The following is a 23465-nucleotide window of genomic DNA, read 5'->3' as shown; positions in this document are numbered from 1 at the left end:
TCGGAGGCTCTCGTCAGAGCTCTGCTATTTAGGCGGGGAACATTTTTGTTTTGACACAGCTGTTAAGTTAAGCATGGTCGCTCCGCTTTCCTTTGGAACCGAAGATGAGTAGCGTTCAGTGATCTGTTTTTTGTGGTCTGAAGGTGTATCGGGGCCTGAAATCCATCAAGACTTTCAGCACAATACGGGAACAATGTTATGCAGAAATGGAGTATCCGTGAATGGGTTGAAAACTTCAAAACTAGTGGTACAAGTGTTACGCATGAAGAAGGGGTTGTCGATACACATCGCATTAAGATCGGAAGGAAGTGATGCATGCTTTCCTTGCTACCCAGCCAAAAACTTTGTTTTGAGGGCATAAAGATGTTAGTGGAACTTTAACCCCTTAAAGGAGATGTCCCGAGGCAGCAAGTGGGTCTATACACTTCTGTATGGCCATATTAATGCACTTTGTAATGTACATTGTGCATTAATTATGAGCCATACAGAAGTTATAAAAAGTTTTATACTTACCTGCTCCGTTGCTAGCGTCCTCGTCTCCATGGAGCCGACTAATTTTTGGCCTCCGATGGCCAAATTAGCCGCGCTTGCGCAGTCCGGGTCTTCAGCAGTCTTCTATGGAGCCGCTCGTGCCAGAGAGCGGCTCCGTGTAGCTCCGCCCCGTCACGTGCCGATTCCAGCCAATCAGGAGGCTGGAATCGGCAGTGGACCGCACAGAAGAGCTGCAGTCCACGAAGGTAGAAGATCCCGGCGGCCATCTTCAGCAGGTGAGTATGAAGACGCCGGACCGCCGGGATTCAGGTAAGCGCTGTGCGGGTGGTTTTTTTAACCCCTGCATCGGGGTTGTCTCGCGCCGAACGGGGGGGGGGTTAAAAAAAAAAAAAACCCGTTTCGGCGCGGGACATCTCCTTTAAGGACATGGCCTATTTTGGCGTTGAGGACCAAACAATTTTTTGGTATTTTTTCATCTCCATTTTTCAAAAGGCGTAACTTTTTTATTTTTCAGTCTACGCGGCCGTATAAGGGCTTGTTTTTTGCGTGGCGAACTGTAGTTTTCATTGGTACCATTTTTGGGTACATAGACTACATTGTAAAACTTTGATTATTTTTTTTATGATCATAGGGAGAGAAAACGCATCAATTCTGCCATAGATTTTTTTTTTTTTTTAGCGTTAATTATGTGGCATAAATGACACACTACAGTTTTTTCTGCGGGTCGGTACGGTTACAACGATACCAAAATTCTTATATGTTTTAGGTTTTTCCACTTTTCCCCAATAAAAACCCTTTTTTTGGAAATTACTATTTTTTTCTAAATTGCTGCATTCAAAGTCCTATAACTTTTTTTTATTTTCCATGGACGGAGCTCTTTGAGGGCTTATTTTTTACGAGATGAGCTGTATTTTTTTTTTTTTGTACCATTTTGGGGTAATTACGTTTTTTTAAATCACTTTTATTGCGTTTTTTGGGAGGCAAAATTCTAAAAATTAGCATTTTGCTTCAGTTTTTTAGCATTTTTTAAATGCTTTTTGCCATGCAGGATAAAAAGCGTGTTCAATGTATTGTACGCGTCGTTACGGACGCGTCAATACCAAATTTGTGGGCTTTTTTTAATGCTAATATGAGAAAAAGCATAAAAAAAGGGTTTTTTTTAAACTTTTTTTTTACATTTTTATTTTTTGTACCTTATTTTTCTCTTCTTTTTACGCCACCTGTGTCCCTCTGAGGGACTTACACTGCAGGACTGAAGATCGCTGCGATAAGGCATGGCACGACTTCTCTCCTGCAATGCCTTATCGCTTATTGTAACAATCTTAGGCTCTGGCAATATAGGACGTCGGTATTTGGCGTCCTGTTGCCATAGCACCCAGCCGGGCATTTGCGATCATATCGCAAGAGCCGACTGAAGTCACGGAGAGAGCGCGCTCCCTCTGTGAACCCTTTTCCTGCCGTGATCTACTTAGATCCCGGCAGGGAAGGGGTTAACAGTAGGTGGGCGTATCCCCGATGCCCCCCGCTGTTGCAGCAGCAGGCCGGCTACTAGTGAGGATCACATGTGAGGATTTTCGGGGAGTGGGGGGTGGAGAGGGAGGCTTGAAAATAAGCTATAGCTGAAGAAAAGGAAAACAATTATACATCACCTCTCCTGCACTGTCTGGGGCACCACCGCAGCTTCTCTCCGGGTCCCGGCACTGCTTCTCTTCTTCAACATCTGGCCGGGGATTGAAAAATCCCCAGCTCCTGGAAGCGCTGCCTGTGATTGGCTGACGCTTAATCAATCACAGCCAGTGCTGTATAAATGGCTTTGATTGGTTCAATCACAGCCATTCGTTGAGCACTAGCTGTGATTGGCTAAGCGTCAGCTAATCACAGCCAGCGCTTCCAGGAGGTGGGGATTTTTTAATCCCTGGCCAGAAGATGAAGAAGAGAAGCAGTGCTGGGACCCGGGGAGAAGTAGCGGCGGCGAAAAGCGCTTCAAAGGTGATGTATGTGTTTTTTGTTTTTTTTTCTGCAGCTAGGGCTTGGATTAAGCTTTTACAGCAGGATTTCCTACTGTCAAGGTTGCATCGCACCGCATGAAAACATGGGCCAGAAAACTTTGTGTATCCCGGGCATATCGCCGTAACCATGAGGTTTTTGTGTCGGGTTGTTGCATGCTACAAAACATCTCATGTGTGAAGGAACCCATAGGAAAGCAAGGACTTCTTATACATGCGATTTGTAGCATTGTAGCAACTATAGATGAGCGAGTATACTCGCTAAAGGCAATTGCTCGAGCGAGCATTGCCTTTAGCGAGCATCTCCCCCACTCGAGACCGAAGGTTCGGGTGCCGGCAGCGGGCACGGAGCTGCGGGGGAGAGCGGGGTGGAATGGAGGGGAGATCTCTCTCTCCCCCCTCGCTCCCTCCTGCTGACAGCCGCTACTCACCGCTCCCCTGCGCCGGCACCCGAACCTTCTCTCCCGAGCGGGGGAGATGCTCGCTAAAGGCAATGCGAAAAAATTGCACTATTTTGTCCCCCGTGTGAAGAAGGCCTAACGCTTCTGCTCCTGCATTGTAGCAGGAGCAGGTCCGGTTCAAGGCTGTTAGCCACAGCTGAGAAGCGGTTTTTAACTGCTGCTTGCTTCTCTTTTACAGGCTGCATAGCGCTCAGTGAGCACTATGTAGAGATTAGAGAAAGCGAAAGTGACATGTCTCCTATTTGACGCAGTGATTGTGTGACTGCTAGGTGTCCACTGGCATGGCAAAGCTGCAGGGTCCTAACAGACCCAGATCAGCTCTGCCAGTAACTATTGTCACTAGGGGAAAAGTCTTCTTATAACTCGGGCTCCTATGGATGCCCCTATTCCTATGGAAAAGTGTGAAATTAAAAAAACAGTGTGACAGACCCCCAGATGTCTTATATGATGTCATGGGGCCATATATGTTAAAGAGAAAACCTTACACGCAAAAACTAAAACATTTCACAAAAAAAAAAATATATATATATATAGTTAAATTTCAGATATACTGTTTTAAGAATACTTGAAAAAGCAGCAGAAATCACCAACCAGAAAGACCTAGAACATCAAGATCACATATGTTGGGGGTAGCTCACATCTCATGCATGTGAGCTACCCCCAACATAAACATCACATGCATATATTTTGGAAAAAAAAAACCTTTTAACTCCTAAAATAATTGCAATGCGTTGGATGGCAGATGAGTCACTACTGTATTCTCTACAAATCAGATAACCACTAGAATACCTTAAATATAGTCATTGTAAAAAAATATCCAAGAACCTAGACAGAGCTTTTGGAATCAAATGAAACTTTATATGTGTGATTGTAACCTTGATATAAGTAAGAATCATTACTAGATCAGATAAAGTCAGAGGCTGTCGAAGTTGGTCTTTTAGATGGTTCCATATATATTCTATTGGAGATCAATCTGGTGACCAGGCAGGACACGGAAGTGTGGCAATGTTGTGGAGACATTCTTATCACCCCCTTGTGTGTGTGGCCCAACATTGTCCTACTGGAAAACGCCTTTTGGAAGCCGCCATGAAAGGAACACTGCATGAGAGGTGGCTGCAGGATGTCCTGAACATATCACTGAGCTGTCATTGTCGCTCGGACTGTCATATGCAATGGCCCCCCAGACCATCACACCATCAGTGGGGGCATTGTGCCGCTCCATAGCAAAGGCAGGATTAAGGCGCTCACCTCTAGGTCTCCAGTCACCAACAGGCCTGTCGTCGGTGCCAAACTAAACCTGGGTTTGTCACTGAAAACAACCCTGTTCCACTCTGTAGCAGTCCAGTTTTGTAATTCATGACACCACTGTAAACGTACGCGATGGTGTGTGTGTGTCAAAGACCTACACATTTTGGGTGCTGTGAGACCAGATGTCCTTCAGCCAAGCTCCAGGAAATGGTAGTGACAGACACGGGTGTAATAATGGTGCCACCTGTCTCTGGATGGCTTACAACAAAACGGTTGCAGCTGCTCGTGCTTGTCAGATGATCGGACACTCCTCTCTACTGGTGGTCTGTAGAGGGCGTCCTGGCCTGGTCGCCTTGCCCTCACGCATCTACTGATCCCAGCTCCGCCTAAGTCTAGTCAGAACGGCCCTGGTGGGGAACAATTCATCAATATGACCATCCAGCTTCTCACATTCCTATAATGGGCCCCTCTCTGGTAACTGGGTGACATCTCTTCTCTGCGTCGTAGAAGCGTCTAATGGCCTACAAGCTCCAGATAAGCGAAAGAAGAGGTCACTACACACAAGGAGCCTCCGAGAGCCTCTTATAGGCCAAGGAACCACTTTTAGGACCTCAGGTGACAAGACCGTCCATCTAATCACCACAACTCTATATCTCCCTTAGATGTAACTGCATGCTGAGATTTGCAGCAAAACGGCAACTTCTTCTAGGGACTTGATTTTCTTTTGACTGAATTAGCGTAGGGGCAACCGTTTTAATGGGTATGCCACATACAGATTGTTGTCAATGTTCTTTTTGTTACCTGCTACCTTTTATAATATGTGATTTCTTGTAAGAATTGGATAGTGTCACAACCCTGTCTAAATACTGTCAGGCGTATATTCTGTCTGTAACAAATTTAAAATGAAGAAAATAAAGTTTGCAGCGAGCCGCGGAGATGCATCTGATAGAGCTTTATTAATATTCATCTATTCATCGCTCCCCACCTCCCTGCAGCTGATTGATAACTCCATTACTTTGTGAATGGTGAGACCTGTCAGTCGGTGGGAGGGGTGAATATATAAATATTAAGGAGCTACACTTGGCTCCTAACTGCAGCTTCAAGACGTAAGTTTTGTAAAACTCCTGAAGTGTTCAGTATAAGTGACAAACCACTGAAATCATCAGGTCTGACCCTTTACTGTAGTGCCCGCAGCCCGGCCACCACTAGGGACAGGAAAGGTTCCCTTTTAAAGAAAAGTTTCCGTTTCAACACAATCTGGCATTGTGTTGTAGATGGTCACAAGATGCCATCAGTGCGGGTTTGTTCCGCTGCTTCAATCACTAGAAGTAGGGGCCACAACACTCCTCCGTCTTCGGCTCTCAAGAGTCTCAGGGACGTGCCAGGTTTCAAGATGAACCTTCATTTTTTAGCAAGTTCTGACTGTAAATTAAGCTGTAAATGAAAGGTTTCCCATGTGTCCCACTATAGCTCTTATGGTAGATTGGGGTTCTTAGTGGAGATCCCACTTTTATAAAGCACCTATAGACAGGAGTGGTCTGCTTAACCCCTTGAGTGGCACGTCCGGAAATTTTCCAGGACGAGCTCCACTGCTCATAGCGATATAGCCCGGAAAATTTCCGTGCTATGTATCACTATGGGAGCTGCAGAGCACACTGCCACAAGCTGTGACAGTGTGCTCTGCCTGCACAGACCCACACAGAACAAACCAGGACAATGAGAAGCAGGAAGATATTGCCGATATGCCGGCAATCTCCTGCTTTGTTTACAGGTTGCTATAGAGACCATCGGCTTGTCAGAAGCAAGCCGATGGTCCCTGTTGCAGGGAGAGCTGATTCTTGGCTGTGAGAGGACAGCTAGGCACCAGCTCCTACTGCAGAGATCAGAGAAAACTTCTGATATCTGCTGTGTTAACCCTTTACATGCTGCAGTCTATGTGACTGCAGCATGTAAAGGGCTGTCACCATGGGACCCCCACAGAATGTGATCAGGGGTCCTGCTGGGTCTCTGTGGAAGTCCCCTAAAGGGACAAAAATAAAAAAAAAAGTAAAAAATTATTTAAAAAAATTAAATAAATAAAATTAAAAACACTTGTCTCCCTTTACTTTGTGAACAATTAAAAATAAAATTACACATGTGGTATCCGTGTGCATCGTAATGACCCAGAGACGGAAGTTAGTACATTATTTAACCCCTTAATGACATGGCCCCTTTTTTCCTTCTTTCCCCATTTCTTTTTTTCCTCCCCCCGTTTAAAAAATCATAACTCCTTTATTTATCCATCAACGTCGCTGTATGAGGGCTTGTTTTTTGTGGGACGAGTTATATTTTTCAATGGTGCTATTTAATGTACCATATGATGTACTGAAAAACTTTTACAAAAATCTAAGTGCAGTAAAATGAAAGAAAGATGACATTCCATCATCCTTCAGTGCGTTTTGTTTCTACGGCGCACAAACTGCAACAAAAATGACCTGATAACTTTATTCTATGGGTCGGTACGATTACTACGATACCAAATGTGTATACTTTTTTTTACTATAGCACTTGTATTTTTTTTCAAAGACATTTAATTTTTTTAAATTATTTTCTGCTGCATCTTCTGCGCGCAATAACTTTTTTCCATCAACGTACTTGAGCAAGGGCTCATTTTTTGCAGGACGTCCTGTAGTTAACGTTGGTACCATGCTGGAATACATACGACTTTTTGATCGCTTTTCATTGCATTTTTTCTGGGAGACAGGGTGACTGAAAAAGTGCATTTCTGGCGTTCTTTATTTTTTTTTCGGATTACGTTCACCGTGGGGGGTAAATAATGCACTATTTTGATAGATCAGACATTTACAGACGCGGCGATACCAGATATGTATTTTTTTCTTTTATGATTTTGATTTTTTTATTATAGATCTGGCAAAAGGAGGGTGATTTAACTTGTATTACTTTTTTTCCCTAATCTCCCTACAAATTTTTTCACAAAAGTTATGCAATACATTATATATATCCAAAAATGATGCCATCAAAAAGTACAACTTCTCCAGCAAAAAACAAGCCCTCACATGGCCGTGTCAATGGAAAAATGAAAAAGTTATGGCTCTTGGAACGCGACTGCAAAATTAGTTGAAATTAAATGATTGGTCCATTTAAAAAACCTGCCCTGATGGGCACGACAGGGGGGTAGGAAACCCGCCACTCAACGGGTTAAACCCCTTAAGGACCAGGGTGTTGTAGTATTAAAGGACTAGGCACTTTAGGGATTTTACTGCCCTAATTTTTATATAGGGCTATTTTTTTAATATCTTTTTTCAATGACCCTTTTTTTTAATGTATTTAAAATAATTACGTCTAAACTATTTTTTTTTAATGTATAGTTTTATTTTTATAAAGTATATTTACTCTAAAATAAAGTACAGGAATGGCTCCCTCATTTTGTTTTGGACGTTTTGATATATTTGTATAGTCTTCCCGCAAACGGTGACTGTTTTGGTTTGCATTGGCTGTGGGTCATTTTGTTTTAGATTTATTTTTAATTATATATATAAAATTTGTTTTGTTTTTTTTAAATTCTGCTCTGTAATCTTTTTTTATACTCCTTTAACATCTATGTCCCTTCTGATGTCATATATTACCTCTAAGGGGTCATTTACATTGTTTGTTTTTTTTCCCTCTAATATTTAACACTTTTCAAACTGTAATTGGGGCATCCATAGGAGCCCTAGGTACAGGGGAAAACAGTAGTGACAGTAGTCCTAACAGAGCTGATCAGGGTCTGTTAGGACCTTGCCGCTCTGGTGTGCCAGGGGGCTCCCGGCAGTCACGTGATCACTGGGTTGAATAGCAGAGGTAAAATTTCTGCTTTCTCTCTTGACTGCATATCGCTCATTGAGTGCTATGTAGCCCTTTTAAAGGAGTAGCGGTTAAAAAACACTTCTCCTTTGGGTTCTCAGCTGTGATTAACAGCCAATGACTTATCCTACTTCTACTACGTCGCAGGAGCTTTAATACCACACCATATTTTTACTATTGGCCAGGGATTAAACCCAGGACCAAGTGCTGTAAATTTACTGTGCTTGGTTCTTAAGGGATTAAGCATAGGGAGTGATCTGTTCAATAGGACCGTTTTGAAAATTTGATTTGGGAAATAAAGAATATTATGTGTATTTGTCTTTGTGCAGTCTCGTTTTAGATGAACAGCGCCGCGTTCTGCCACTATGTGTGTTTCCTTCCTTTTCATTCCTGACGTTACAGTTGGAATCTGTTTAGGGCTTCTTTTTTTTCTAATATCCGGAACAATCTACATAGTTACTATGGAAACCTGAAAAATGACATGCTTTTTACAAAACTAATACAGCTTGGATTGATAGTCATTGAAAATAAACAGAAGGATTTTCTTTCTATACTTTTTAGGTTGCCCAAGTGAACAAATTTAGTGAAAGCAGTGGACTGGGCATAAGCCTTGAAGCTTCCGGTGGTCATCACTTCCTGAGGTCAATATTACCAGAAGGGGCCGTTGGGCGCAGTGGAAAACTGTACAGTGGGGATGAACTGCTGGAAGTAAGATGCAGTTAAAGCATTTACATAAAAGGTCTTTTCATATTCTTTTGCGTATTTTGGCTTTCTACATTGGTAAAAAGAGGCGGGCGCTAATGTCAGCCATTAAAGATGCCTAGAGGCATTGTCACCTAGCTTTCCATTCCATATACCTTGGAAAGAATTACTGTTCCATATAAGAAGTTGCTTTCAAAACTGTAGAATTAAAAATTCCCTGTATATAGAAACTGTTGCCATGGAGTTTATTGGCTTTTTCAGAACCTAAATGTTAGAATGTTCACGGTAGCATCTAAAGGTCCCTTTACACGGGACGACTGTCTAGTCCATAAGTGCCTGACGGCTGTCCCACAGGGTATTGCTGCGGTGGTTTCACACAGGAGTGATAATCGTTCAGAGAATGGAGGCGGAACTTGCTGGAGATCTCTTCGGCTGCCCGCCTCCATTCACTACAAACAGGCAGTTGTTCATAGATGAATGACTGCCTGTTTACAAATTCCTGCGGGAAACTGAACAATAATCGTCCCATGTAAATGCATGCAGCGACTGAACGAAAGTTGTTCACTTTCTTCATGAGGAAAACTGAACAACGCGCCATTCGGTGTAAATGGCAGTCGTTCACTTTGGAACAACTGCGGACGTGGAAAGAATGCTCCCTGGCCGGCTCCACCTCCATGCTGGCAGTTATGTAAGCAATGGCAACAATACTCGCTCCTGTTTAACCGAGTGAGCATCACTGGGACGAGTTGCCAAGCATGATTTGCCCAATAACTCGTCCCATGTAAATGGACCGGTAGTTTTTGGCTCGGCTAAAAACCATGTGACTCTTAACAGGTGAGCGATTTTTCTCTCAGTGCCCTACCGGCGGCCGCGTGTGCACAGACAGACTATTGTCATAATTACTGAAAACAGTGAATTCATCAGTCTTGTAAAGATACCATAACATTTAGTGCTAGTACATGGACTGATCATTGTTTGTCCGCTGTAGAGAACGCACTATAGTTATTTTATACAAATATGTAGAAGTGGGTGTTAATGGATGTAGTAGCGCCTCACTGCAATTTGCCTTCGTAGGTTAATGAAACAACTCTCCTGGGCCAAAATCATAAAGACGTCGTAAATATCTTAAAAGAACTGCCAATCAGCGTGAGGATGGTGTGCTGCCGCCCCCTTGAACAGGACTCCAGCCCTATGAATCCGGAAGAACAATGCATTTCTGAACAAGACATCCATCTCATCGATAAGGTACATGTTAAAGAAAATTTAAGAAAAAGTAAAAATTACTGTTGACCTTGACAGTTGCGAGTTTTTTGTTTTTGCCAATGCAAGTGCGGATGTACTTGTCCATATTACAGTACATTACCTTGCCAAGCTTAGAGGTTGTACAGTTACTTACATTTTTTGAAAAACTGCTCAGAATTCCTCAAAATCGTAATTGATGATGAAAAAGAAAATTGTAATACCTTACCAATTCCCACTGCTCACATTATGACGTTGCCTGGGATCCACTCTGGTCTTTGTACTTCCTGGTTCCTGTTCATACGGGCATTTGAACATTGCAGACCATCACTGACCGTTCCTGGTCCCTCTAGACATGGACATGTGACTGCTGCAGCCAATCTCTTGCTGTACTGGGTCACCACTAATACCATGTTTCCCCAAAATTATATTAATTTTTGCCCCAAAAGAGGCACTGAGTCTTATTGTCGATTGAATGCTTTATTATACTTACCTAGCAAGCTCGGCCCAGGTCCCTCCCGCTGCTCTCCGGCGGTTCCCGCAATATTTGGCTGCTCGTACATCACTTCCTAGTTACGGGAATTATAAATCCCACCTTCAGAAAGCGATGGCTGTGATTGGTTCTTTGACCACTGTTCAGCCAATCAGTGCACCGCTGGATGAACCAATCACAGCCATTGCATTGGTTCATCCAGCTCTGCATTGATTGGCTGAGCAGCGGTCGAAGAACCAAATCGCAGCTATTGCTTCCTGGCATCGGGATTTATGAAACCCATAACCAGGAAGTGGTGGTGTACGAGCGGCCAAGGACTGCAGAAACCGTCGGACCTCCAGAGAGCAGTATGAGGGACCTGGACCGAGCTTAGTAGGTAATGTATTCCTTTTTTTATTTTTTTTCAATGTAGTGTAAATAGGTGCTAACCTGTTTCCCCAAAAATAAGACCTAACAGAGTATAGTGATTTGTAGTTAAAATGTAGTTATCTGCTGTTTTAAATGGGGTTTCCAGTTTCAAACTATCGGTTGCCTATCCTGAGGATCGATTTATATCAATAGTTTATCGGTACGGATTTGCTGCCCGGGAAGCCCGACAATCAGCTTTTTTGTCAGGGCTGTTTTTTTTTTCTTTGCATAAAGTTCATGTGTGCCATACACTGTGAATCGCCCCCAGACTGTTTTTGCAGGCACACTTCCCATTTGCTGCCCAGGACTCATTAGTTTAAAGTTGGAATACCCCTTTCATAAGGGAAGCCGTTCCCCTGTCCCATTGATTGGTAGCTACTATATATACATAGCGGCCATATCTTACTGGTACAGCCCAATTGACAGAAAGTAAAACAGTTTTTTTTTTTAAAAAGGTATTTCTTTTTTTATGATATAAAAAACTATATCAATTTATCACTGTAATTGTACTGACCCATAAAATAAAGACAGTGTATTCTACTGCGCCATAAATGTTGTTTTAAAAATACACCCCCCCTTCCAAAAAAAAATAAAAATGGCGCAGTTGTGAGTTTTTTCCACTATGCCCCATTTAGAAATTTTTTAAAGTTTTCTAATACATTATATGCTATGTTAGATGGTAGCACTATAAATAGGACTCATCCCACAAAAAACAGGCCCTCATGTAAACATATAATAATAATAATAATAATAATAATAAATCTTGTTATAAGTATAGCGTCAACTTATTCCGCAGCGCTTTCAGGTAATTTATTTATTTCCCCTCCCCACCAAGTTGGGTACTAATTTTACCAACCTCGGAAGAATGGAAGGCTGAGTCAACTTTGAGCCGGCTACCTGAACCATGGGGGGGGATTGAACTCGCAACTTTCAGGTCACCTGAAAAATAAAAAAGTTATGATTTTTGGAAGCTGGAATTCCAGAACTGCAGAATGTGACCTGGACACAGAAGCATCAGTGACCCTTGTTTGTGAAAGGGTTAAAGGATTTGTACTTTTTATGCTATATTCTATAAAATGTTATGAGAAAAAGTTCCTAAAGTTACATAAACCCATGTAATTTACGACATGTGTGATTGGGACCCGATGTGTCTGCATTTCACTGTCCTGTCTTGTGTTGTGCATTACAGGAGGATGAGTTTTCCAATACGCAGATATCCACACTCTGGAAGATACAAGACGATGACCCTTTAATTCCTAGTCTAATGTGTGGTACAGAATCCCAGGTAAGGTGTGTGTTGTGGTATGAGCGCCACCTACAGGTCATTAGTCTAACTTTAAAAAAGTGCAGGCCTTTGCTTTCATTGAAAATAAATGAGTAGCCCCAGGTACTTGCAGAAAGTACAAGCTGTCCGGACTTGTATTAGCCAAAGTGTATTTGTAGCAAGGCTATAAAAGGATTCTTGGGTGGTGAACAAAGCCGCACCGTCCCCAGTCAGGAACATTTTTTTGAAGGATGCTACATTTGGCCTTTTAGTTGTATTGCCCTGACAATACACACTAATACACTCTCATGTTTGAAGTATACAAAAAGTATCTTGTGATTTCAGCTTCATATTGACTTCGGTGCCATCGGCTCCTCGGAAACTGATGACTTGATTATGGCGGAAGGTGATGAAAGTCCAAGTGTTGAAGACACTCAAGGGTCACCCTTGGCCATGTGGGAGACTGACATTCAGACCATCGAACTAGAGAAAGGAAGCCTCGGACTTGGCTTCAGTATCTTAGACTATCAGGTATGTGCTGTAGTATCGGAGTCCATACTCGCTTGCACCATGACTGTCCTGTTACACTGCATAAGGGCTCATTCATACTGCCGTGATTTTGGCACTATTACAGCCCCGACCGAATAAGGTAGATGGAACAATTTGACCTCTGCAGCTCCACCTATTGGAAGGCAGCATTCCTGCAAGTCAATGTTAGACTCTTTATACAAGCCTTGTAACAATGACTGGGAAATGAAAGCCAAGCCAGAATAACCATACATAGACAGCTGCTTTGGCACATTTGTCCCTCATCCGTGTGTAGTAGGTTTCTGCCTTGGCTAGCGAGAGGCCTCTAACGTGGGGTCAGGAACGCTATCTTTTCTCCTTAGAGAGACACCCTGGAAGGTGAGTGAGTGAGCAGACTTTTATAAGGCCATTCATGCTGCTCTGGGTAATATGCAAATAAGGGGGATGGAACAATACATCTGCAGCACCACCTATTGGAAGGCAGCATTCCTGCAAGCCATGAATAGCCTTATAAGTCTCACTAACCTTCTAGGTGCTCTCCCTAAGGAGAAAACAAAGCGTTCCTGACCTGCAGCGGCCATGCATGGCTGGGTGACACGCGGTGAATGGAGTCAATGAAAGTAAATAGACTTACGTTGTTCCATTCACATTAGCGTGTAAACACCACATTTCGATACAGAAAAGAAATAGTTCACAACATGCTCTTTTTCACCGTGCAGCGTGAGCCCTACACTTTTATATGGGTGTGTATGCAAACGCTGTCCATAAGCAAATGCATTGCATATGGGCGGCGATTCATATGTGACCCCGCTCTGAAATTTTTAGAAAAAAAAAAAGACTGTCACACTGCGTGTGACTCCATGCGTGTGATACGCGGCCATGCGCAATACACTCACAGCCATACGCGGTCTCTGCTGGCAGAGACGGTATTTACAAACACCCGTAAAACGCTGGTTATTGGAATGCTTGATAACGGCCGGCTCCCATATATATTGTAGCTGCAGTGCACATTGGAGTCTCTTAGATCAAGGGCCGATCTTGGCAGTGACTTTGTGTTGGGACTAGTACAGACTTGCAGCAAGCAGGGGATCCCCATTATTGTCCATTACCCAAACTGCAGTATGAGAGCAGGAGAAATGTCTAGCCGAGCATGGTACAGTGCATTGAATGAACACTTCTGCTTCCACCAATGAATGGGACAAGATGCCATAACAGGCACAGTATCTCATGCCATCAAGACGCTGTGCCTATGTAAACTATGAGGGACACTCCACCATGCTGGGTGGCAGGCCCTTACCAATCAAACCTCAATAGCCATCAATGTTATAGTCCTAGCAACCCCCTTTTTTTCTATTAAAGGGGTTTTCCAGACAGTTATTGATGACCTTTAGTGATCAACAATAGCTGATTGGCTGGGGTCCACTGCTCGAGACCCCGGCCGATGAGCTGCTTGGGCACCCGCTGTCACGGCAAAGCACAGAGGGTGTGGAGTGGAAGCAGCCAGTGCCATACTCCTGTATAGTGTCCGGCGCTAGTAATTGAAAGTGCAGCTCTTATTAAAATCAATGACAGCTGTGCCTGCAGTTACAAGCGTCGGCCACTATAAAGGGGGCGGTGCGATCTGCTTCCATTCTGTACCCTGGAGGTTATGGGTCTGACAGCAGGCACCCAAATGGCTGACCAGTAGGGGCCCCAAGCAGACCCCAGCCAATCAGCTACTGATGAGCTGTGCTAAGCATAGGTCATCAATAAAAACTGTCTGGAAAACCTCTTTAATGACGATACATCTCACTACAGGAAGGAGTGTATTTTTGCACATCGATATGTTGCATTTTAAGAGTAATCAGAAGTCAAGTATATTTTTGTTCACACCATGTCAACTTGTACCCATAGTGCCAAAGATGTCTCTCTTTTAAGGTTCCCTGTAGACCGCTCATAATAAACATAGATGACTGCTTGCATTTTGTCTCCTTGGATAGAATTGTTCTTTGTAGATTTCCAAACTTTTGATTCTTAAAGGGGAAGCCTATACACTTCCACATCATTACACAAAATAGACTTACCACCTACCCGTGGCATAGGTGATAAAAGTCTGATCGTTGGGGTCTCCTCACTGAGACCCTCACAATCCTGTCACCGCGGGGTTGCTTCACTCACCTGCAGTGATGTCACCCTGAATGAAGTGAGCGCCGCGCATGCACCATCGCCTCTCGGTTCATTTCAATAGTGCTGACGGAAAGAACTGAGCACTTGTACTCTACATCCGCCAGTCAATTTGAAAGTGAATGGAGTGGCACCGTGCATGTGCGGCCATCGCTCCATTCGATTTCCTCCTCACTGGTGGGGGGTGCTGTAAGCTTGCAATGAGGAGTAGGGGGATTGGAGAAAAGATTGTAGTTCTCAGGATTGGTAGAGGTCTCAGCGATAAGACTCCACTGATCAGACTTTTCTCACTCACTCTATGGAAAGGTGATAAACTTTCTTGGTATGACCCTTTTAATGGCATTTCCCCATTGATTAGTAACAAGATATGCATAAAACTTTTGTAAGTAATACTTTGTATTTAACTTTTTCATTTAGGATCCAATTGACCCAGCGAGCACGGTGATAGTAATCCGCTCTTTAGTGCCCGAAGGAGTTGCAGAACTAGATGGTCGACTTTTGCCTGGCGATCGCCTAATGTTTGTCAATGACATGAATTTGGAGCATGCCAGCTTAGAGGAGGCTGTTCAGGCACTTAAAGGTGCGCCAGTAGGAACAGTCAACATCGGAGTCGCCAAGCCTCTGCCAGTAAGAATGTTTCCATGTTCTGCATTATACCCACCAGTCTGTACAGATGTAGCCTAATATTCAGCATTCACTTGACTCTATCCAATGCATATTACTAGGTTGTATCAAGCAGTATAGGCTTATTTGATTGTAAAACAAAACTAAAGTCAGAAGTTTAGTGACTTTCCGCTTGAGACCGATAACCTTGAGTTTAATTGTTGCTTTAAAAACTTGCTGAACTTTCCTCTTGCTGTCCTTTCCTTTCACGGTGACCTCCTTGTTTCTGCAGTTGTCACCAGAAGAAGGTTATATCTCTAAGGATGACTCTGCTTTCTACACTGCATACTCCTATGATGAGGAAGGGTCCACTGATGCTCCTCTTTTCCATGCTGAACTAGCTCTGGTTAGTGCCAGAAACCGTATTAAAAACATGTTTTTTAGGTAGATTTATGAAGTTTTGGAAGGATGAAAAACTTCTACTATGTTTGTATTGGTGCATAGTTAAAGTTACCACGGGAAGGGTTGTATTAATTCTGAGCATTAGGTGTAATGTAGTTTCACTCCGCTTGTGTGGATGTAGATGATGTGAGGCATGAAGTTAGCTGTAGATGCTATGGTGATGATGAGTGGGTGTGAGGCATAGGGTCTAATGGTACATAATACATACACATGAGGGCAGGGCTGTTTTGATTACAAACCGCACCACAGTCTATGATGTTTATAGATCAAGTAATGGTCACCTTTCTTTGTAGTCCTGCCTATGATGATGCATTTACTGTTGAAACGTTTTCTCCAAAGAACAACGTTTCAGCCTATTACTAATTCAGTGCAATTTCTTGCATTTCAGTGTAAAAAAATGCAGGAATTTAGAAATAATAATAATAATAAAAAAAAGTAATGACACAGGAAAAAAACTCCAAACCTTCTTCAAAAATGTTTTAACTTTTAGCTTTAATATACAAAAACTTGTATAACAATAGGTCATTTTTTGCTGACATTCCCTTTTAAGGAAGCTCCACTGGACTTCAGCTTCTCTGCTGCACAACAACTTAGCGCAGGATTTCCTCTCAGCTTACAGCCTCTTCATTTTTAATACTTTTTTTTGACTTTCCTCCTGAAGGCGTATTAATAACTATCTGCTAAAGGGGTGCCTAATGTACCAACCAAAGCAATAGATGAGCTGCTGACTGGCATGGAAGGATCATGTCCGTCAGCATGTAGGATGCAGGATCGGTGAGGGGTGCCGTGGTGCATGTTCATTAGCCTATGCAACATGTTTCCTTTTGGCGTATTCGGGGAAGGGGGGGGGGGGGGTTAATAGGGTGGTTGCACTCATTGAGAGAGCTCTGATTGGGTATAGCAGTCTTGTTTTAAATGGTGTAACATATCTTACCTTTTTATTAGGTGCTTCAAAATCAAGAGTAAATGTATATTAAGCAATAAAGTGGTCTGTATCTGTACTCTTCTAATGAGCTTATTGTGCTACAGGTGGAGACCAACGATGTGGACCTGACAGGAGACTGTAGTATAGAGTCTCGCTTTCCTCCCGATGATGGCGGCTCACTTCAGGCATCTATGTTAGCTCTGCATGGCAGTGCCTGCAATGAAGAACTCCTTGATGAATTCATTGATTGTTCCTTGCAGGTAAGGGAACATTTACAAATGGTGCCTATATGAAGTTGCTGCTGAGTAGCTGAGATCAAAACCTACAAAGAGGGTGCAAACTTGACGATGGCCAGCAATCCAATTCTCGTGTGTTTAAGACACATTTATTATGATAGAAACCTGAAAAAACCTCCTAGACTCACAACATGGAAAGTTTGTAATGAAGGGCCCCTCCAGATTAATGCAGTCACTTGAGTGGGACTATAGTAATTTTCTACACCGCCCCACTCCTGACTAGCGCCCTTCATTCTCATGACTGGTAAATGTCCCGGTGGTTTGATCCCCACCAGTGGGCTTGTCATGGTGCATCCTAGTGGTATAACGTATATTGTATTGAAATCCATGGACGAACAAATGGGAAAAAGCAATCTTGAAATAAAAAGTGTATGCATGGCTTTTTGTTTAATTACGCATTAATGTGTCTTTAAATAGGATGTGCCTAAGGAAGATGACAGCTTTCATTCGACATTCGAAGGCCAAACTGACAAGCTAGCTTTTGAAAAGTCCATTCCAACATCTGAACTTTGGGCTGCATCATCGTCAATTCTGGATTTTAAGTTGCCTGGCAAGGAGTTATATAGCCTTAACCTTAGCCCAACGCAAGATGCTAAAGAGACTGGAGTCGGCAGTGGTTCGTTTTGTGAGTTTAAGGAGCTTTCTGAAGACGCTGGTCTTGACAAGCCATTTGAATGCAGATCATCTGGTTCATGGGTACAGTTAAAGACCCATGAGACTGCAGCCACCGCTGACCTACCGGAGTCCGTTTTAAAGGTAACACTTGAAATCAAGTTTTTGTAGGGTTAAAGTTTAGGGTCATTGGTGTCCATTGAAGTATCACAAAGTAATTTTTACTTTTTGGAGTAAATAGGACTCCAAAGTATTTTTGAAGTCAGTGGATAAACTTCTCTTTCCTCAACCAATTGCACTAAATAGCGTATCCATTATTAGAACACTTGGCATTGTGAAGATGTAAAATATTGCATGCAGATGTGTTCGAGATTTTGTTAAAGAATTTTGGGCGACTTTAGAAAAAAGGGCTGAACGGCAATACAGGCAGCTTATCAAGAGTGGCGTGTACAGCCTGCTTGATATGACGTTTCATCTGGAGCCATTTTAAAGAATCATCTTTCAAGTATATGCCTGCTGGAAATTCAGAGTCTTCTGGACATATATACGTATTTCATGGCGATCAAGCCTCTTGCTCAGTATTTGCTAGGGATATAAGGACCAAACTGTATAGGGATAAGGTCTTGGTATTAGGGTCGTAAGTTTGGCCGGTGCACGTCACTGACATTGCTGTTTTGTGGTACAGTATGCCTGTAGTCTTCCATAGTGATGGCACCATGTGCAGGACGTGTCCCTTGGAGATGTGGCCGCTCCATCTCTGGTCTCTGATGGACCTCCCAGCACTGGGCCAGCCACCACTACCCGTCTGGGCAACAGTGGTGGCAGCAGGGTGCAGTGGAATCTGCTAGAGATGGAACTGACGCATGTCACGGGCACACGTCCCGCACACGGTGCCTCCGCAGGCCTATCGTCCCACAAAACGGCTATTCCAGTGACGTGCCCCTGCCCAACCTGCAACTTTGACACCAAGACCTCATCCATATACTGTTTAGTCTTTACATCCACAGCAGATACTGAGGAAGAGGCTTGGTAGCCTCAAAACGTGTATATATGCTGGATATACAATGAACAGAAAAGTTGAGTAAAATTTCCCTTGTGAACCCACATATGTTGCGCTTTATTTCCAGTTTTTTAACCTTGTTGGTACCTGTTGTTCACACGTCTAACTTGAAGGGCGTGATGATTATTTGAGGTTGGCAGCACTTGTTGTACAGAGGATTCAGTCTTCACACCCCTACTAAGGATATAGTCCACACATCCTTTTTCTCTCATTCAGATTGCTCCACCATATTTTCTATACCGTCCTCCGTGGTTTCCGCTTGTCTTTATTTTCCTTAATGTGTAATACATCCGTGTGACCACCGCAGTTACGTGGCAGCATCGTGTCAGAGGCAGACGACTGGCTACAGTGGTCACACGGCCAATGAATGTATTGCAGGTAACAGATGACTATTTTGCATTTGTTTTGAGTTTTTTCCCTTAAAGTCTGTATGGGCGATACCACCATAATTAGGTCGGTATAAGGAATAGGTAGGAGCTGTGTTGCATCACCTTCTCAGTGGACCTGCCCCTTTTCTTCAGAAAGTCACATTAAAGTATTCTCTGACAGCCCTTGTATCCGGTGGGAAAATGTATTCTGTGTTTGATACAAATCACAACATGGCAACGTTTCTGCTCCTAGAGCTTTGAGCCTCTCTTAGACCAGCTGTCTATGGGTAGGGAGAGAAGGAAAGGGGAATCTCCGCGGCTAAATGGTTCGTTTGGGTGGAACAGCGCCAAATTGACTATAAAGGGGTCCATCCGCCCAGCTGCCCGGCTTTTGGATGGAAGAACAACGGCTGCATGTAGCGCTTTTTCTTCGGGTATTTTAAATTGGATCTGTGCCGGAGGTTCTGACCCAGAAGTGAAACCGGCCTGTATATGACAAAACTCTGATTGCATCAACATAAAACAAATGACATTAGCAAATCGCCAGAAAATACTATTGTGACCCTAAATAAATGACCGTCCTGTATAACACGGTGTCTTTCCACTATAGGCCGATGGATATTTATCTGCAGGACAATGCATCGAAGCCAGCCAAGATGGCGACACGAAAGCGTTAACTCAAAGCGCACTGGTAAACACAATCACTGTAACCAGAGGAAACTGCAGCCTTGGTGAGCTTGTCTCCGTGATTTATTACTGCGTTCTACAATACCTGCCGCTGTAAAATGACTGATAGTGTTGGCCTTCCAGCTTACAAGAGCTCCCATCTTACTGGGTGTACTTCCCAATATTCCGTAAAGGGCAGCAGATACATAACAGGGATTCCATCATTGCAATGGGTGACGGGGTGCGTTATGGTAGAGCGCTCCAACGCTCGTCTGAGAAAGCCCATTGAAACCTATGGAGGCGTTTTATTTCAGCGTTTGAAGCACCGCGCTAAACGCTGTAAAAAACCGCCTGCGTGAGAGCGGCCTAAAGCGTCCAGGTCTTGTGATAGTGGGTAATAGATACTTAGTCTGCGGTAGTGGGGCATTCTATATAATATGTAAGATGAAAAATCCTAATCTACTGGAATGTCAGCAAATATATCCACTATTAAGATGCATTTTTCTTGAGCCCCTTTTCTATTTCTGTTGGATAGGTATGACTGTCAGCGCTCCTAAAGACGGCTCCGGCATGATTGTCCGCAGTGTTATAAAGGGAGGCTCGATAAGTAACGATGGCAGAATCCATGTTGGAGACTGCATTTTGGCAATCAATAATGAGCCTACCACCAACCTCACCAATACCCAGGCACGGGCCTTGCTGCGCCGGCATTCCTTGCTAGGACCTGATCTAAGGTAAGGGAGCCACAAACCGCTTCTCTTCTGAGCATCCTAATAATTAGCGTTAAATGGGGTTTCCTGCACTTTTGGGATTTTTTTCTGTTGATGACCTATCCCCAGGATAGGTCATCACTAGATGATCAGTAGGGGTCTGCCGCTCATGACCCCTTCCAAGCAGCTTATTCCCATGCCCGCTGGCAGTGCAAACAGTGCTTAAAGCAGATTGCAGGGTCTGTATTTCAGTGACTCAGCATTGTGCAGTGGGTGCTGTCTGATGGGCAGGGGCGCTGGGTCGGCGGAACCCTGCCAGTCATCTAATCTAGCTAGCCTGAGGGACAGGTGATCAATAGAAAAAAAATCCCAAAGTCCAGACTACCCCTTTAAGTATTTGTGTGCACATAGTAACATTGCATTCTCTTATTGTGTGAAGTTAATAATTGATATTACAATATTAGCTGCCGAAAATTTAGGCTGTATAGATGTAGCAGAGCCGAGTTTGCTAGATGTAGCTGAGCCTAGATTGCTAGATGTAGCTGCTATGCATTTAATTGCTACAACACTTTGTGATATCCTGCTGGGGTTTAGTTTAGAGAGGTTTCAATGGAGGGAGTTCAATCACTAAAATGGTACAAAAGGGAAAATTTACTAGGTAAAATGCTCCATAGTTCTAATGCCCCCCCCAAAAATTGAGTGCGTGACACGCCAATTCTTTTCCTCCCGTTAGGGTTTTTATGCCTACCTTACCAGTTTTGAAAAGTAGGAACAGCTCCAGCAATGTGCCATTTACAGTACTACAATCCGATGGCCTTCAGGCTACTCTCACACAAGCGTTTGTAAAAACACTGAGTTTTTTTACTGCGTGAAAAGCTGCGGTTTAGGCTAACTTCCCACTTGTGAGCGCTATGTGGTGCAGTGAATCCCACCTGCATATCGTGCTCCCGCCATGTGTAATTACCAAGGATGCGAGGCGCTTTCATGTCAGCCATTGCGGACGATCGCGGAGTCTCTCCCATTGTTTTCAGGTGAGACCTCCTGATGCTACCGCCGGCCTCATTAAAAACGATGAACGCGGCGATGCGAGAAGATGCAGGGCGATAGAACACGCCGCGGTTTGTTTCCCCCATCGCATCATGGTGCTGTGCAGGAAAACATCCCTCATGTGTATGAACACATTCAAAAGCATGGGGTTCATATTTGTGTGAGATTTGTGCACCTCGCTACGCACAAACCGCACGCAATTTTCAGACCTCTGTGAAGCCGGCTTACTGCGTTTTTGTTTGTGTTTGCCTGCGTTTTTACTGCATATTTTTGCGCAGTAACAGCGCAAGCAAGCTGATGACGTCAAAACCGTTTTACACTCCCAGTGGCATAGTAACCTGTGGCACAAAACGCACTACTACGTGTACGATTGCGCGTTTTACTGCATTTTTTACACAGCCCATTCATTTCAATTGGCAATGTAGTGCGTGAAATATGCGCTATAATGCCTAAAATAGAACATGCAGCGCGCAATCTTTGTGCGTGTTAAATGCACTACGTAAAAACGCTCCATTGAAATTAATGGAGGTTTAACGCTGCGTAAATCGCAATAAAGTCATGAACGCCATCTTTTCTTAGAAGGCGAGTCAGTGAAGGGACTTGATGCCATCCATGCTCCTCTGGGTAATATGCAAATAAGGGAGATGGAGCAATACCTCTGCAGCGCCACCTATTGGATGGCAGCATTCCTGCAAGCCAATGTTAGACTCTTTTTACAAGCCATGTAACAATTCCTAGTCTTTATTACAAATCTTGTATAAAGAGTCTAACATTGACTTGCAGGAATGCTCCTTCCAACAGGTGGCGCTCCAGAGTAATTGTTCGATCTCCCTTATTTGCATTTGCACATAATACGCAGCAAGAACAACCCCAAAAACACTTGTGTGATAGTAACCTCAGGTACAAACAGCTACCTCTGCACGCTCTATACCCAAACGTTGTTAACAAGTGCTTCTGAGTGTCAGTCTATTGACAGCGCCGTCCCAAAGGGTTAAATGACTTTGAGATCTGCTACATCTGTACAAACTACGTTCCATTCTTCCAAATTATCCTAGCATATTGTCTCATTCTTAAAGCTATTGGGAAAAAAAAAATTAAAATCCCCTTGTAAAAAACTGTAGTTTATCACACTCTAGACGCTGCGGCAACCTTTTATGGGGAAATTTCCAAGATGAACATATTGGATTTTTTCTTTTTTTTTTTGTTACTTTTTTTTTTTTGTAAAAAAGGACGGAATGATTTTCGGTTTGACAAGCTTTAAAACAGCTGGTTGGGGTTGCAGGTTTGCGTTGTTTTGCACAGAGAAGCAGCTGTGCGGCCACTCGCAGAATGCATGTCGTCCCACTTCACCATCCACCTTGCCAGAAGCTTGTGCTATCTAAGAGCCGGGGCTTTGCATCCAGCAGCAGCTGCTTCCAACATCTGTCAGATAATTACCAGTTTAGAATGGAATTCACCTGCCCTCACCTACAGCATAAATTCCTGATCAAGGCAGAGAGACGGATGGCGGTAACATTTCCTCATCCTTGTTGATAATCACGGCTATAGAAACGCAGAATGAGCAGATGCTTTCTGGGGGAGGTGTTGATAAAAGGGAGATGGGGATTTATAGAAGAGGGGAAAAAAAAAAAATCGACAAAATTAAAATTGCACCTACTTTTAACTACATATGTACGCTTCGCACGCGCAGCGCGGGGCTTTGGCATTTGTTAACACTATTGTAAAAAGATGCTGCTTCCCATTCTAGATCTTCTCCCGCACCTGCTGATGATCAGGCCCCATTTTATGTGTGAGTATCGGTGATTCGAAAAGCTTCGGCATGGCTTCTCCTAGTCTGCTTCACCCTCCTTTTTAATAGTCGTTTCTGCA

The 23465-nt window shown here is 43.4% G+C and overlaps 1 protein-coding gene across 3 annotated transcripts in view; it reads left to right on the top strand.

The window, feature by feature from the left end:
* The window catches only part of MPDZ (multiple PDZ domain crumbs cell polarity complex component), a 136836-nt gene that overhangs the window by 43394 nt on the left and 69977 nt on the right, over positions 1 to 23465 (top strand). For all 3 annotated transcript variants that reach the window (XM_066604271.1, XM_066604270.1, XM_066604269.1), the window contains exons 14-24: positions 8612 to 8758; positions 9827 to 9997; positions 12082 to 12177; positions 12502 to 12687; positions 15265 to 15474; positions 15743 to 15856; positions 16942 to 17097; positions 17551 to 17889; positions 19784 to 19904; positions 20375 to 20573; positions 23344 to 23385. In XM_066604271.1, the coding sequence (XP_066460368.1) occupies positions 8612 to 8758; positions 9827 to 9997; positions 12082 to 12177; positions 12502 to 12687; positions 15265 to 15474; positions 15743 to 15856; positions 16942 to 17097; positions 17551 to 17889; positions 19784 to 19904; positions 20375 to 20573; positions 23344 to 23385 (1781 nt within the window). The remainder of the gene's footprint in view (positions 1 to 8611; positions 8759 to 9826; positions 9998 to 12081; positions 12178 to 12501; positions 12688 to 15264; positions 15475 to 15742; positions 15857 to 16941; positions 17098 to 17550; positions 17890 to 19783; positions 19905 to 20374; positions 20574 to 23343; positions 23386 to 23465) is intronic.

Source organism: Eleutherodactylus coqui, chromosome 5, assembly GCF_035609145.1.
Source record: "Eleutherodactylus coqui strain aEleCoq1 chromosome 5, aEleCoq1.hap1, whole genome shotgun sequence".
Taxonomy (NCBI): domain Eukaryota; kingdom Metazoa; phylum Chordata; class Amphibia; order Anura; family Eleutherodactylidae; genus Eleutherodactylus; species Eleutherodactylus coqui.
Note: the sequence above shows the minus strand (reverse complement) of the source record. Positions and strands in the feature narration are given on the sequence as shown.